The following is a 16,936-nucleotide window of genomic DNA, read 5'->3' as shown; positions in this document are numbered from 1 at the left end:
GTTGCCGCGATTTCCGCCTGCCGAATCGCGGTAACATCGCACAAAAAAAAATTGCGGGACGCATTACGCCCAAAAAAGTACAAGAGCTTCTTTGGAGCGTATTGCGTCCCGCGGTTTTTTTTGCGCGATGTTACCGCGATTCGGCAGGCGGAAATCGCGGCAACATCGCTCAGCGTTTGGGGTGCTATTGCAAAGCACGGGCAACGCACAGGCGTCCCGCGATTTGCAATGATTTCCGGATCGCGGGCGGAATCGCGGCGATTCTGCCCGCGATCCATACGCTGACATGTGAATGCAGCCTAAAGCCAGGCCACAGTTACACTTTAAGCAATAAAAATTCATGTAAATTTGTATCTTATGTGCTGGACTCAAGTCTAGGATACATGGATAAAAATAGCTTTAAAAAGCCACAGCACTAAAAGTATATACTATATTTTATAGCCAATTATATGCCACGTGAAAGCAGTTGCTAAATGTCCAAGAACGCAAAACAAAACAACAAAGCAAACCTTAGTACCAAAAAAGGTGCAATACAGAATATGTATATCAGAACTAATGAGTGAAAAGCAAACCTTGCATACCTGTAGCCCAGGGAATCCATAGGATTAGGGGCCATTCCCATGCTCTCTGCATAATTTCGAGACTTGGTTGCATAGTTATGTGGGTCTACATTCCATGGGAAGTTGCTCTGCACTCTTTGTGTGGCCTCAGCCTCAATTTGTTCTTTAGGTTTTACACCGCCATGGTGGTGAACATGGTGATAAACATGCTTGTGGTGGTAAAGGTTAGATGCCTCAAGTTTTGAGCTACTTTTGCCCGAATGCTTTCCGTGACCAGACTGCAATGTTCCCATAGATACAGGAAAGCCTTTGCCCAAGTGGCCATCCGGAGAGCGTGGTTTCGGGGAATGGCGTCCGGGTCCTGGTGACTGACAGCCTGGGGTTTTCATGACACGCTGCACATGTTCATCGAGGATGGACTCTGGGTTTTCTTCGTGGGCGTCTCTGATTGGCATCCCGACGCTACCCATGTCGGCATAGCGTGAACCGAAATGATGCACGGGCTGGCTTGAAGGCAACTTGTGGCTAACCATGGAAGGTGCAGATGAGACATCGGCATCATCACCTTCTTCTTCCTTTGGATGCAGAAAAGGAAAGAAGTTACTCTTTGTTTACATGAAACCCAATAATAAGGCTGCACTCAATCATTTTTTTTTTTTTTTTTATTTGCATTCTTTTTATGCAGCTGCCTCAGAACCAGAGGTTCGCCAAAGACATGCTCAGTGCTCCCAGGTTGTAGGCACTATCCTTTAACCATTTGCTATATGGGGCAATCTTTTTAATTTTCCACATGTTAAAATTCAGCATTTCTTGCTAGAAAATTACTTATAACCCCCAAACATATAATCTCAAAGCCATGGAGAATAAAATGGTGGCTGTTGGAATTTTATATGCAAAACGATATTTGACAGCTATCAAATGTAAATTATTAGGAAAAATACACTAAAATGAGATGTAATGCATACAAAAACAATGGCCATTTTTGGGCCTGCACGCGCTTGTAGGCCGGCTGGGGTGACCACTGGATCTCAGCATCCAGCCCGTCACCCAGATCCGGCATAATTGCTTGAAGATCTCACAGGAACAACTGGAGAAAAAAGCTAACTAAAAAAAGATTTATCTAAAAAAAACTTGCCAGGACCAAAGATCCCAGCAAGGAGCTTAGGTCCTTACTCCTGACTAGGCAGAAAAAAACTGACATCCTATAGCAGGGAGAGAGAGGATATACTCCCTGGGACTGCCCATAGGTGTGGCCAGAACTTTTTTTCTGCCTAGTGTCCTACTCCTGTAGGGGGCAGTATAACCCTATGGATATCAAGATATGGATTCTGCGTCTGTCAATGAGCGACAGAGAAAATATGATGTTGCGTTGAGTAAAGAGATAATATATAAATATTTCAAGACTACAAATTACGTGCAACTGTGAAATGGCAACTAAGGTACCTAACATTTTTCATAGGTGTCTCTTTAAAAGCCTTTACAGGTAATCAGTGTAGAGTTAATCATGAACGGCCCCAGTATTATTGCTCTTACTTTGATGTTTGTGGCGATGCCTCATGTGTGATGCAATCGCTGTTTACATACTTGTGGGAAACCTATGCATAAGTATGTATACGTAGGGGGTGCTCTTTTTTTAATTATTTTTATTTTATTTAAAAAAATATATACACTTTTTCCACTTCACTTAAAACAAAGTATTTAGGAGTGAAAGTGTGTCACATTAATATCTTTGAACCATTTGAATCAGTCACCATTCCAGTATATTTCTCACCACCATATTGGAGCCCTTGTTGAAAATAAAAGGTTCCTTCACAAAACTCCTAGAAAGTATTGTTTGGACATATGAAAAAAATTATTCAGACACTCAACCAAGTGGTGCTCCTGCTCTGCTAAAATACCTTTGGCATCTATGTCCACATTGGGAAGGTTTTTTGTTTACCAGCAAAGCAGGTACCCCTTGCAAAAGATTTTTATTGATCAGGAAACAGGGACACAAGAATTGGTGCTAAAAGCAAAGTGACTAAAATAATTTCTTAGCAGAATTCCCACTGCTTACTCCTCCTTCAAAGCCCCCACTCTTCATTTGTTGCATTAGCTAATTAACCATCCGTTAGAGAGCTACACGGTTTCCTAAGTCGTGCTGCAGTCTTACTTCAGAAACCCAGCACTTTCCAATACATGCCAAAAAAACAAAACAAAAAAAAAAACAGGCACCGCAAACCTCGGAAATCCATAAAAAGCAATGGGTTTCCAAAACTGCATGGAAGGAGTCAGAGAAGCGGTGGTAACTTTCAAGATGCTCAAAGGCACGGATGAAACCACTTTCTGGCAGCTGGTTTGGATGCGGAAAGGGGGTACACGTGGGTAGGTTTTCCACTTGCACTCTCTTTAAAGTTATTTAAGGAAGGATACAGTAGAGCTTTACAAACACTGCTTCATTCATTGCTAAATACTCAGTTATGACACTAGATGGCAGAGCTGCAGCACGTATTCTTCATGCGTCCTGTCAAAAAGCTGTACTAGTAATATTCTAATATCAGATGAAGCCTAAAATAAAAATGAACACAGAAAATACATTCTTTTTCTACAGCCTAATTTTTAGCTTATCGGCTGTTTAGACCACTGTAACACAGGACACCTTGGTAAATGTTTTGAAAAATGCTTCCTGAATTGTAAATGTATTGTGCTCAGGTAAAAGGCCATACACAGACTTGTCATGGTCTCTCTAGGGGATGACAGGTACTCACAGCTCTCACTCGTTTTAGCCGCTCCTCCAACTTCTGTTCCGCTTCACGGTCTCTCAGAACTCCCTCCAAGCGACTTATTAGCTCAGCAGCAAATTTTTCAGGATCAACGTGAATATCCTTTGGCATGTGATATGTACGCTGGAGGGGGACAAAGAGAATGATGCAGTATGAACTTTTTATGTTAACACAGACACTGGGCTTACCAATGAAAGCAAAGAACATTTATTCCAATCCCATATCATCTTTCCCTGATCTGGCCATAGTAAACTATGATACCCGAAGCATATAGCGATTATAACAATCTGAAATCTTCTTGCATTTGTACTGTTCTGTTATGGGGAAGACTACAGAGGATTTCAGTCAGTATCATTCTGGGACATTATTTATGTGAAAAATATTTGGTCTTGTTTATAAACGCTTGTGTATCATATACAAACTTGAAGATACTTCATCCACTAACCGAAGCATTGGCTGGTATAAATCAGAAAATTCTAGCAGCCAACTGCTGAGATTTGCTGAAGACAGCCTGCGGTGTACAGTTAAGCTGGCCATACACTACACAAAAAATCGTTCAAACTCATTTTAGAAAAACGAACACCCGGTCGTGAGAGCAGACAATCGTGCCATCATGTAATGACCGAATTTTGAATGATAAATTGTTCAATGGACATAAATGAATCAGTTTTTCGCTAATTTTGTCACAAATGAAAAATCAATGTGCCTAAAAGTGAAGCAGAAAATAGAGGCATCTTTAACAAAAAAACAAACAAAACAAAAAAAGGTTAAAAAGTGTATCTAAAACCAAAAGCATAACATCTAATATATTGCAGCATTAGATGTGGTAGCTGCATGGTTTGTTTCAAACTTGTTTCCCTTTTTTTTTCACCTTGTGACCCTGCCTAAAACATTCACTTGTGTAATCTATTTACTGATAGACAGGCTCAAACTGACTTTTTACACAATGCAGAGGAATAACTCCTTAGGTTCCTGTGTAAGCAGTATGCTTTACTACATATACAGAATGTTTGTACTGTTGTAGGTTTAGTATTACTTTAAAGTGTATGTAAACCCTAACAATTTCTCCTATTTTTTTCCCTTTCGGTCTTTTAAATATACTATTGAAATGTTTTGTTAAATCAATTTGGAAAAAACAAAAAAAAAAAAAAACAAAACTGTTAATTCAGCCAGAAAGCTTGCAAGTGGATTCCCCCCCCCCCCCCCCCTGCTCGTACTACACTATCAGCTGTTCCCAGCTCTATGAATTACAAAACACATCCCCCCTATAATATGAGGAAGATGTAGTAGTTCTGTAGTCCTGTCCTAGGGTGGCAACCATTCTTTATAGAAAGAGTATCATGAACAATATCCCCCTAGGACAGGAACTGTGTGGCATGGCAGTATCCCCAGGTGAAACTTAGACTCCGTTCACATTAGGTCGCTCCGACTTCGGCACGACTTGCACGGACTTCATAAAATGAATGTCTATGCAAGTCGCACCGAAGTAGTACAGGACCCTTTTTCTAAGTTGGAGCGACTTGTGTCGCTCCTATTAGAACGGCTCCTGTACTACACAGTGGGATAGTGAGGACCGCGACTTGTCAGGCTGACAAGTCGCCTGACAAGTCAGATCAATGTGAATGGACACTAAAAGAAAAAACAGAAAACAAATGCAATTACCAACTCTAAAAACAGATAATTGCAATATGTCAAAATTTTGCTCCAGTGTTTAAGCCCCCGTTCACACTAAGGCGACCTGGTCGCCTCACAGGTCGCCTCCCATAGGGAATCTGCGGACTTGTTCTAATAGGAGCGACACAAGTCGCTCCGACTTAGAAAAAGGGTCCGGAGCTTCTTTGGGGCGACCAGGAGGCGACCGCCATAGACTTCAATGTTATGAAGTCTGTGGCGGCCGCTCCGAGGTCGCGGCGCGCTGCTCGCACCGCGATATCGGAGGTCGCCCCGGGAAGTAGCATCGCGGTAGTGTGAACCGGCTATAAATCTCTTTTAGGAATAACACTGGCACAAAAAAAATAAATAGGAACAATATATTTTTTTAATTGTATACACACAAGTGCAAAGGACCAGCTAAAGCAGAAGCAAAGTAAAGATAGTGTTTACACTAAAATGGGTCTTAAAAGCTTATATTAAAAAAAGGAATCTTAAAACGGGGATCCCCTGGGGCAAAGATATGATAGCTGAGAATTAGAGAACAGAGAGAAACAAAAGACCTCTTTCATGAGAGCATGAGTGCCTAGGAAAAAAAAAAGAAAGAAACCAGTCTGGATGTAATACGTACTGTGAAAAAATATTGACACAACCTGAATGTTCCTAGACATATTAAAACACAACTCAGGTCTAATTAAAAGACAGGATATTGTTTCAGGAGCCACAAAAATAATTAAATGTAGCTACATATACTTCCAGCGGTTGAGTGCGTAATATTCGGAGGAGGATCCGACACCCTCACATGCTGGTTGTCTATGCCTAGCCCATCCACTACACCCTGCTATTCAATGACATATTTTATGTAACAGCAATGCTAGGAAAGAGAATACTGCATCAAACAAGCTGATTTTTTCCTGGTTCAGACTTTGCTGACCAATGACAATATGCTGCGTTTTCTCTTGTTCAGCTTATGGACTGAATGAGAGAAGACAACGCCGTTCCCCCATTCATGCTAAACAGAGGAATATGCACTGCCAGCTATTGTATTTAGACAGCCGGCAACACCCACGGATGCCTGAATACCAGGAGAGTGACTATATCTGATGCTATATTATTTTTTATTATTATTTTTATAAATATTTATATAACGCTGACAACCTACGCAGCACTTTACATGACTATTGTACATTCCCATTAGTCCCTGCCTTCAAGGAGCTTACAATCTAATGTTCCTAACTCAAATTCCTAGATACCAATACAAACAGGAGTCATTTAACCCACCCCACCTGTCTTTGGAACGTAGAAGGAAACCGGAGTACCTAGAGGAAACCGGAGTGCCTTGAGGAAACCCGCACAGGGAGAACATGCAAACTCCATGCAGGTAGGTTTGAGGGGTGAAGGACTTATGTGCTACATTGTGTAAAATAAGTAGGAGCCAAAAAAACAAATGCATACTAAAAGTGATTGTAAAGTCTTTTCTTTTTCCAATAAAAATAACAAACATGTTATACTTACCTCCTCTGTGCAGTTGGTTTTGCACAGAGCAGCCCTCCTCCTCCAGCTCTCCTGGCCCCTCCCTCCCTTTGAGTGCCCCCACAGCAAGCAGCTTGCTATGGGGGCACCCGAGCCGAATCACAGCTCCGTGTATCCATTCACAGCTGCGGCTCAGCCCCACCCCCTCTCTCCTGATTGGCTAGCTGCCTATGATTGAAAGAAGCAGGAGCCAATGCCACCGAAGCTGCTGTGTCTTAGCCAATAAGCAGGAGAGTCCCGGACAGCTGAGACAGTCGTGGACATCGCTGGATCGAGATGGGGCTCAGGTAAGCATGGGGGGGGTCTGCTGCAGACAGGTTTTTATCATCTTAATGCATAGAATGCATTAAGGTAAAAAAAAAAAAAAACCTTCTGACTTTACAACCCCTTCAAAGTGAAAGGATAATAGAAAAAAATGGGAATTAAAAATCATGGGTAATAATGTCCTAAAAAATTATTTATATATATATATATATATATATATATATATATATATATATATATATATCTGTAGTGTCACCAAATACAAAATCAATATGTTTAAACATAAAATGGAGTGGCGCTAAATCCTAAAAAATATTAATGTTCATAGAGGAAACACCAAAAAGTGTTGAGATAACTATATATACTTCCAATCAGAAAAAGAAATAACATATAACAAACTAAATACACGAAAATAACCCAAAATATGTAAATGCAATGTGCAATGAATGCAATAAAAAAAAAAAACTGATAATCAGTTCTTATCAGCCCCAATGGGCAGTGCCTCCAAAATCCAGTGCTGCGTGAACCACACCAATGATAAAGTTCTTTATAATCTGTTGTAATATTCTTCCAAATTTAAGCATTAGATCACTGACACGTGACTTTCTCAGTGACACAACACGTTGGGAGGAGCAGGGTGATGTCACTTCCGGTCGCGGCCGAGACTGCAGCCTTCCTTCGAGTTTCTTGCGCTTAGCTTTAGACTTCTATTATATCCTGCAGGTTTGGTGCACTTTCTGAATGCAGGAGTTTTGGTGCAGTTTAAGAAAGTGCACCACACCTGTAGGATATAATAGAAGTCTATAGCAATGCACAGTTAGCTCAGGAAAGTTGCAGATGCACTGCATTCGCAGGTAAACTACAGCAAAATCAGTGTAAAAGCAGCCTTTTAGGGGGTTCAGAACAGTAAGGGCTCTTTCACACGGCCGCTCCGCTGCTTTTGTCTGCTGCGGGACTTTTCTTTTTTTTCACGGAGCGGATGACATTTGAGTCATCCGCTCCGTATGCCCGCATATCATCCCATCCGTTTGCGGATGATATGCGGACATAATGTAAGTCTATGGCATTGCAGATGTCAGCGGATGACACCGCTGACATCCGATTTTCCTTCCTTTCCGTTTTTTGAACGGATGAAAAAATAGGGTTCTGTTCAGTTCCAAAAAACGGAACAGAACTGAAAGGAAGAAAATCGGATGTCAGCGGATGGTATTCCGCTGACATCCGCAGTGCCATTGACTTACATTATGTCCGCAAATCATCCGCAAAAAAATAGGATGATTTGCGGACAAGCGGAGCGGCCGTGTGAAAGAGCCCTAAGAGGTTGTTTACATTTGCAGGTTGGGAGGTGGTAAAGCCCTATAGTTAAGATGTGTTTTTACCACCCTACCCCAACCAAACTCCCTTTAGCAGCAGTGGCCAGGGGTGTACACGTCGCAGAAGCAGTTATATGCCCTGTCATGGTTGGTGGGTGAAGCTGTAAGTGGCATAGGCATTTTAAAGCTGCAAAAAACAAAAAAAACAAACCCAGGGCCATCACGTTCTGAGGACCAGCGTTACAGCTGTAAAAACGTCTGACACGGCTTAATGCCGCAATACAGCGTTAAGCCGTGTCAGACATTTTTTTTTTTTTTTTTTGCCGTGTCAAAATCAATGATTCCCTATAAGAGCCCATTGATTTGAATGGAAGTCGCAGCCAAGCCCCACTTCTGGCCCATACCAGGCCACACGCCCTCAACATGGAGGGGGTGGGTGCTTTGAGGATGGTGGGGCTCTGCGTCCCCCAAAACACCTTGTCCCCACCACTGCCCAGGGTTGTTGGTGAGAGGCCCTTGTTCCCATTAACATGGGGACAGGGTGCCTGGTAAATTTATATTGTTCTCTGCCTACCCGAGCGCAGGATCTGCAAGCGAGGTCTGCTCATGATGCTCAGGTGCAGCTCAGTTTGTCCGAAGTGTTTCACACTGGTCCAGGCTGGTTGTACCCAAATTGATCGATCAATCAACTTGCTACATTCAGCCTGCTCAAACATGGTTCAAATCACGTTCCTGCTGAACCAGCCGAGATTTGAACCATCTATGGCCAGCTTTAGCTGGACTTAGTTGCCGCAGTGACAGATGGGATTTTTAGTTCTTTCATTAACAGATCCCTAATTCATCGATTTTAAATGTGACAATGACAACAGGGAAAGGGAACCCTAACGGGAAAAGGGAACCCTCCTCCACTTTCACAGGAGATCGAATCATTCCCCACTCTATCCAAACTAGAGATTTTTGGCTTGATATAAACGTGAAAAATAAAGCTGGAAGAAAACACCAGTCATCCTTAACAACGGTATGAACTGATAGTAGATTTTTTTTTTCCTGTTATGCAGTGACAGCATTTGTCACCAGTGTTGGTCGCAGGCTCCATGTACAGACCTATGATCTGTAACTTGCCATCCAGACTAGAGAGCTCATAATTGTAAGAGAATGATAAGATATTTACTGGACTTTAAAGAGCTGTGTATTTGGGTCGGATATCAGAAGCATAACATGACAGACGATAGGAGATTACAGTAATGAACCAGGAAATGCCACAAATTGGAGTGAAATAATGGTGTTGTATATCCGGGACAGGCCCGCTGGGTAGAACATAAGCAGCATAATCCTAGGGTGTGACTTAACTAGTTGTTGCTGAACTTTCCCACACAGAACGATAATCTAATAATGTGATTCTAATTTGCATCCCTTTCATCCCTGGTGTTGCAGGATTCCCTTGTTCATTTACCTTTTACTTCCCCTCTACTAAAGGATAAAGTCAACTCATCACTTGAAATTAAGCAATGGGTGCTAACATACAAACATGTTTCCCAATGCAGTTCCTCTGCCTGTAAAGTCTTCATATTACAGTGCCTTGAAAAATTATTCATACCCCTTTAAATTTGCCACATTTTGTCATGTTACAACTAAAAATGTAAATTAATTTTATTGGGATTTTATGTGACAGATCAGCACAAGGTGGCACATCATTGTGAGGTGGAAGGTAAATGATAATCACAATTTTTAACAAAAGAAAAATCTGAAAAGTGTGGCGTGAATTTGTATTCAGCCCCCTTTACTCTGATACTCCTAAAATCTAGTGGAACCAACTGCCTTCAGACGTCACCTAATTAGTAAATAAAGTCCATCTGTGTGTAATTTAATCTCTGTATAAAAATACAGCTGTTCTGTGAAGCCCTCAGAGGTTTGTTAGAGAACCTTAGTGAACAAACAGCATCATGAAGGCCAAGGAACACACCAGACAGGTCAGGGATAAACATGTGGAGAAGTTTAAAGCAGAGTTAGGTTATAAAAAAATATCCGAAGCTTTGAACATCTCATGGAGCACTGTTCAATCCATCATCCGAAAATGGAAAGAGTATGGCACAACTGCAAACCTACCAAGACATGGCCGTCCACCTAAACTGACAGGCCGGGGAAGGAAAACAAAAATCAGAGAAGCAGCCAAGAGGCCCATGGTAACTCTGGAGGAGCTGCAGAGATCCACAGCTCAGGTGGAAGAATCCGTCCACAGGACAACTATTAGTGGTGCACTCCACAAATCTGCCCTTCATGGAATAGTGGCAAGAAGAAAGCCATTGTTGAAAGAAAGCCAAAAGAGTCCCGTTTGCAGTTTGTGAGAACCCATGTGGGGGACACAGCAAACATGTGGAAGAAGGTGCTCTGGTCAGATCAGACCAAAATGGAACTTTTTGGCCTAAAAGCAAAACGCTATGTGTGGCAGAAAACGAACACTGAACATTACCCTGAACACACCATCCATACCGTGAAACATGGTGGTGGCAGAATCATGTTGTGAAGATGCTTTTCTTTTGCAGGGACAGGGAAGCTGGTCAGAGTGGATGGGAAGATGAATGGAGCCAAATACAGGGCAATCTTAGAAGAAAACCTGTTAGAGTCTGCAAAAGACGTGAGACTGGGACGGAGGTTCATCTTCCAGCAGGACAAAGACCAATAACATACAACCAGAGCTACAATGGAATGGTTTAGATCAGCTATCCTCAAACTATGGCCCTCCAGTTGTTGCGGAACTGCACATCCCATGAGGCACTGTAAAACTCTGACATTCACAGACCTGACTAGGCATGATGGGAATTGTAGTCCCTGAACAACTGGAGGGCCATAGTTTGAAGACCCCTGGTTTAGATCAAAGCATATTCACGTGTTAGAATGGCCCATTCATAATCCAGACCTAAATCCAAGTAAGAATCTGTGGCAAGACTTGAAAATTGCTGTTCACAGGCGCTCTCCATCCAGTCGGACAGAGCTTGAGCTATTTTGCAAAGAAGAATGGGCAAAAATGTCACTCTCTAGATGTGCAAATCTGGTAGAGATATACCCAAAAAGACTAGGAACTGTAATTGCAGCGAAAGCGGTAGCTTTACAAAATATGGACTCGGGGAATTTTGAAAACCATTTATCACTTTCCTTCCACTTCACAACTATGTGCCACTTTGTGTTGGTCTATCACATAAATTCCCAACAAAATAATTTACATTTTTAGTTGTAACATTTAGTTGTTATGAATACTTTTCAAGGCACTGTATATGTCTATAAACAGGTCCTCTTTGTTTCGGTTTCAAACTAGGAAATATTTATTATAGATTTTCTTTTTATCTTTATGTTTCAAATAGTTGAGAATTTTGAATGATCTCAGAAATGTCTCTGGTGTTATCAGCAGTCTGTATTTGCCCACTGACGGCCGGGAGATGGAGGTAGACGAGTTCCATAGACTTCTATAGGGCTGTACAAATGTGCCTGAATGATTACGGCTGGTCTCCAGCATTTGCCTACCGTCTCTGCCTAATGTTAATAAAGAAATGTACTCCCTGTCACCTAGAAAGTTCCTGTTGGCTCCTACACTGGACTGACTGGCTCCCGATTTCAACACGAGTGTGTCCACCCCTGCTTAAGGAAACATTGATACTTACTGGAATGTGAGGTAGTGGCACACGTCCGTTTGCTTTGGCACTTTCTTGCATTTCCCTGCGATGGTGCTTTCGTAATCTATATGGTGGAACTCCATCTCTAAAGGAGGCAGAAGCGAAAAGGGTAAGGAAGTAATACAAGGTATTCAAGTAGATATTTTAAACCCACAACAAATAGCTGATTTAGAGGTGAATAACTGTGGATTACTTTGACTATTTTCAAGAGAAAATATTAATTTATTAGATGCTCTCTTTTAAACGTATACAAAAACTGCAGCTTTTGTTAAATATCTTTGCACATGCACATCTGTAATTCTATTTTTTTTTCTCTTTTAAGCAGTGCCCAGCAGCAATCTATCCTGGACAGGTCAGCAGCCCAAGAAGACTCAAAACTGCCACTCACAGGGACATTCTATAATATTCACCTTTATTCCACTCCCAGTAATTACAAACTATGTGTGTAGGATGGAAGGGGTGGAGGAGCTTGGCCTGCATTGATAGTAATTAGACATTTCCAGAAAAGGAGAGGGCTATGACATGCAAGGAGGGAAATTACACTTCCTGGAGTAGTCAAATGTTCTAGGCACATTGCCAATAAGTAACAAGTAAATACAAATAATTTAAAGGGATAGCTTACGTTATAAAAAAAAAAAAAAAACACCAACTGGGATTTTTTTTTGTTACAATGTACGTTTATTACATTTTTGCATTGAAGTCTGAAGAGCATTGCAACTGTGATCAGTGTGCCATTGGTGCAATGCATATGCTCCTGCATTGTTTAGCTTCAGCCGTATGGCACTAGAGAAGTAAACAATGGACTACAAGAGTCATGAAATTACTGTACCTGTCAGAACAATCCTTCTGCCACTGTGGCAGATGGAACTTGTTCTTGTCATGCATGAACCCCTGAGAAAGGGATGATGTGGCGATATATATATATATATATATATATATAGTGATGCTCACTTTGTCTCTTCAGAATTCCCCATGGGTGTTTGATTGGGATCAGATCAGGAGACATACAGTACTTGGCCACTGAAGCACTTTCCCCCTGTTCTTCAGAAATGCATGGAGCTGCGAGAACGGAGCGATCAGCGGCGTTTAATCGCTCGGCTCGCAGATGCAGCATCGGACAGACACTGCATCCACCAGGGTAAGTATGAATCTTTAAAAAAAAAAAACCCCATACATCTTTTTTTTAGTAACGCGTTTTTATAATTAACTGTCTGCTGGATACCTGGATAATGAATAATTAGACTCACCTGTAGTTGGGGTGTATTCATTTGTGCAACAAAGTCTTGAATTAATTTGTTAGAAAAAATACTTTTGTGTTAAATTAATGGCCTGCATTTGTGGGTGACCGCTGGCGGCTTCACAGTAGGGTCCACACTGCGCATGTGCAAGTCGTGCTGCACGTCGGGAAGGCAATCTGACATGTCCCAGAAGATTGCAGGGAGGAAGGGGGGGGGGGGGGGAAGAGGAGAGAGAACTTCCGCTCGAGCCGCCTCAGCGACCCGAGCAGAAGCGGGTACCTGTCAGATCTAGGTACCCGTTCCCCCCCTCAAAAAAACTGACATGCCAGATGTGGCATGTCAGGGGGTCTGGAGTATTTAAAGCGGAATTTCCACATTTGGGAGGAACTCCGCTTTAACTTACAAAGATCGCTGTTCTGTGTACACAACCCTGTGTGTTTGTAAACACAGGACTTTGTGCTGTGACTGGCTACAGCCAATCAGCAGGTCTCAGCCAACAATCATTGGCTGGGACCTGCTGACAAAATCCAGCAGTAGCCAGTGTCAGCACGGAATAGTACGGAGCGCCCACATGTGCCCCTATCTTGGAACAGGCTGGATAATGTACATGTAGTAGCCTGCTCACGCCACCTGCCCACTGTAAATGTACTGTTGGCGAGCGGGCAGCAGTTAGTATGATTATAAGAGGGAAGTTGTGCTGCATTTTTAAAACTTTGTTTTTCGAGGTGAGGGAACACACCTTTTATAAGCGGACCCCCCCCCCCCCCCCCCAAGACCAACCGTTGGTCTCAAAGTGGGGTGGGGGTCGAGGGGAGGGGGAAGCTACAGTGTCCTAAATTCTAGAACTCCATCCAGACCAGCTACAGGCCAGGATCCCAGAAAGGACATATACACACAGGGGAGCCAGCAGGAACTACAATAGCACGGAGGAGGATGGAGAGGAGCTCTGACAGCTGCCTGGAACAGGCATCTCTCCTCACCCTGACAACATTGAGGAGGTGAGTGAGGTGAGCACTAAATGGAGCCGACACCAAGCTACACTGGGCAAACCTCTCCCTGGGATGGCGCCTCTCGCACAGTGTCATGTAACAGGCCTGGTAAGACACAAATGCTGCCTGCCACCAATGGCAATCACTGCCGTCAGCCACAGACAGGGCTCTGAGCCGCCGCCATCCGGATCAGCAACAGCCTGCCAAGCCAAAAGCGAGAGACGCGTTAGCCCAGCCACTTGACACCTTAAATGATTGACAGTCGCCGAGGCCAATCACAGGCCAATCCGCAGCCCACCCAACTAGCGCTCGGAATACATGGACGGGCCTAGCCTGTGAGAGAGAAGGGGAAAAAAGACCACAAGGAGATGGCAAATAGGGTACAAAGAGGAGGGACTTGAATGGAGATTCCCGGTGATTGGCATGCGTCTCAGCCAATCGTTTGGCGACTCCTGCACTCTGGCAAGCTTTGCTCACGCCTAATATGCTGGTGCCAACAGTGAATGGGCTGACTAAAGCCCAGGCGCCAGGACACAATTTCTAGTCGCAATTGCAACCTGGTGACTGGGATTTGTCGAGCCCTGTATATACATATATATATATATTTTTGTTATTATTATTAGGGATCGTCCGATTATCGGGGGGCCTATATTCACTTTTCAGTATCAGTCACAAACTTGCAGATATGGCCAATATTGCTTTAAGTGGTTGTAACGGGAGTGTGATGCCTGCAGCTACAGGCATCACCTCGCTACGTTTTTTTAGAACCAACGGACGACTTTCTTGTAATAACAACCCATGCGTCCCACCGGGAGGCCCGAGTGACCTGCCAGCATGTCCACCGGCTGGCCCAAGACGAACAAAGCCGGAATAGGCTCTGATCGGGACTCCGATGTAGTAACCCAGAAGCAATGTCATATCACTTTCGGTTACTGAAGCCTTAAAGGCACCAGATTTTTTTTTTTTAAATGACAGTATTAAAACCGCCAAGAACAGCGTTTTGAATGCTTTTAAGTGCAGAGGAGGGGTTTGGAGTCCTAAAGACCCCAGATCCCTCCATAAAAAGTGACAGCAATAAAACTCATCAAAAGAAAAAAAAATCTAAAAAAGGACAGTGTGCAAAAAAAAACTCTAAATGTCGAACTCAGAATATCGCCACCTAATATCGGCAATCGGCTTGAAGAGTGGCTGGAAAATCTGCATTGGCCCTGAAAAACCAATATCGGTCTATACCTTATATATATATATATATATATATATATATATATATATATATATATATATATATCTATCTATCTATCTATCTCGATAGATATATAATTATTAGTATATTATGTATATATTAAGGGGAGGCTGCAAAGAGAAGCACCCTATAATTCAAAAATTCTAATCACATGGAAAGGGGGGAATGTCACACTCTAAATATGGTTCCAACATTAAACATGGTCTGAAAGGTTGAATATGCCTTTAATGGAAATAAAACTTCAAATAACCAATTTAAATAGCTATTTTTTCTGTACTTTTACCTGCAATTTTTTATGTTGGTGAGGAAAGGGTCTGTAAGCATGCGCTGCATAAATCCAGCATTTCTGGCTCAGTTTAATAAAATGTGTCAACATTTAAAAAAAAAAATTGGCCATGTACATTAGTCTACATTACGATTTTAAATCCTCCTGAATGGCCAAAATACTTACAGATGGAGTTGTGTGATAAAAAATAGACTGAAAAATAAGACACTTACACACTGCTGTCCGTTAGGGACATGGTATCTGCGTCACTCGACATACTTTGTTGCTCGCTGTCGTTGGCACTGGTGGCTGGCGCCACCGCATACCCAGTGTTGACATAGTAAGGGTTAACTGGCTCCCTCCATGTTCCCGGCCTATTAGAGAGAGAAAAAAAAAAAAAAGAAATATATTACATTTATAGAGGAAAATTATACAGTTCTGTATAAACATGATCAGTGAAAAAAATGCAAGAAGCTATTTTGTTGTCCATTGCACATCATTTAGTAATTAACAAATCTCCAGGTAAAATAAGAAAAGAATCTTCTTAATTGAAGGGGTTAATTTTTACACTGAAGTGGCTGATAAAGAAACCTGAAGTTTTGCACCTTTTAAATGGGCTTCGGGCATAGGTTGATAGCATCAATTTTAAAAACAGTTTAAGAAGCTTCTGTGATAATTGAGAATTCATATTATTATTTCAGGTACTTATATAGCGCTGTCATTTTACGCAGCGCTTTTACATATACATTGTACATTCACATACACAGTAGGGCCAATTTTTTTTTTATACAGAATCCAATTAACCTACCTACCAGCATGTCTTTGGAGTGTGGGAGGAAACCCACGCAGGCACAGGGAGAACATGCAAACTCCAGGTAGGTAGTGTCGTGGTTGGGATTCGAACCAGCGACCCTCTTACTGCTAAGTGAAGGTGCTAACCACAACACCACTGTGCCGCCCATATACAGGTGCATATGACCTGCAGCTGATCCTCTTGACTTGTATGGGAAAGCAAAACCCATCTGACATGAAGAAAAGCCTGCCTGCCATTAGAGAGCTTTTTGCTTTCTTTGGAGAGATCTTTTCTCAAGTGGAAAGAAGGGAAAAAGCCTCATAAGGGGTTTCTATATTTAAAAAGGAAAAATAAAATGTTTGGTTTCAGATTTACTTTAGCCTGAATAGTGACTGCATTTGAATGGATAGATGTAGTCACTGTTCGGCTAACATTTTTCTGCCCTTTTCCTTCAATGTCCCATCTTAGGCTCACACTGAGGCGGGTTTGAAAGGTTTGAGTTCAGCTGAACTCACGAGATTTCAAACCAGCATTTTCAGTCCGACTTCGGGGGCGGGTTCCTGCAGAGATGTCTATTGAAATCGCCCTCCAAAGTCACCAAAAGTGGTGCAGAAACTACTTTTGGGAATCACAAAGTTAGCTTTGCACCGATTCCGAC

At 42.3% G+C, this 16,936-nt stretch overlaps 1 protein-coding gene across 3 annotated transcripts in view; it reads right to left on the bottom strand.

The window, feature by feature from the left end:
* AXIN1 (axin 1) overlaps window positions 1-16,936 on the bottom strand; it is a 221,098-nt gene that overhangs the window by 31,958 nt on the left and 172,204 nt on the right. For all 3 annotated transcript variants that reach the window (XM_082260004.1, XM_082260003.1, XM_082260005.1), the window contains 4 exons: window positions 15,719-15,859; window positions 11,739-11,835; window positions 3,308-3,445; window positions 582-1,135 (listed from right to left, as the gene is read on the bottom strand). In XM_082260004.1, the coding sequence (XP_082116130.1) occupies window positions 582-1,135; window positions 3,308-3,445; window positions 11,739-11,835; window positions 15,719-15,859 (930 nt within the window). The remainder of the gene's footprint in view (window positions 1-581; window positions 1,136-3,307; window positions 3,446-11,738; window positions 11,836-15,718; window positions 15,860-16,936) is intronic.

Source organism: Pelophylax lessonae, assembly GCF_965119305.1.
Source record: "Pelophylax lessonae genome assembly, chromosome: 6".
Taxonomy (NCBI): Eukaryota; Metazoa; Chordata; class Amphibia; order Anura; family Ranidae; genus Pelophylax; species Pelophylax lessonae.
This window is presented reverse-complemented; position numbering and strand designations above follow the sequence as displayed.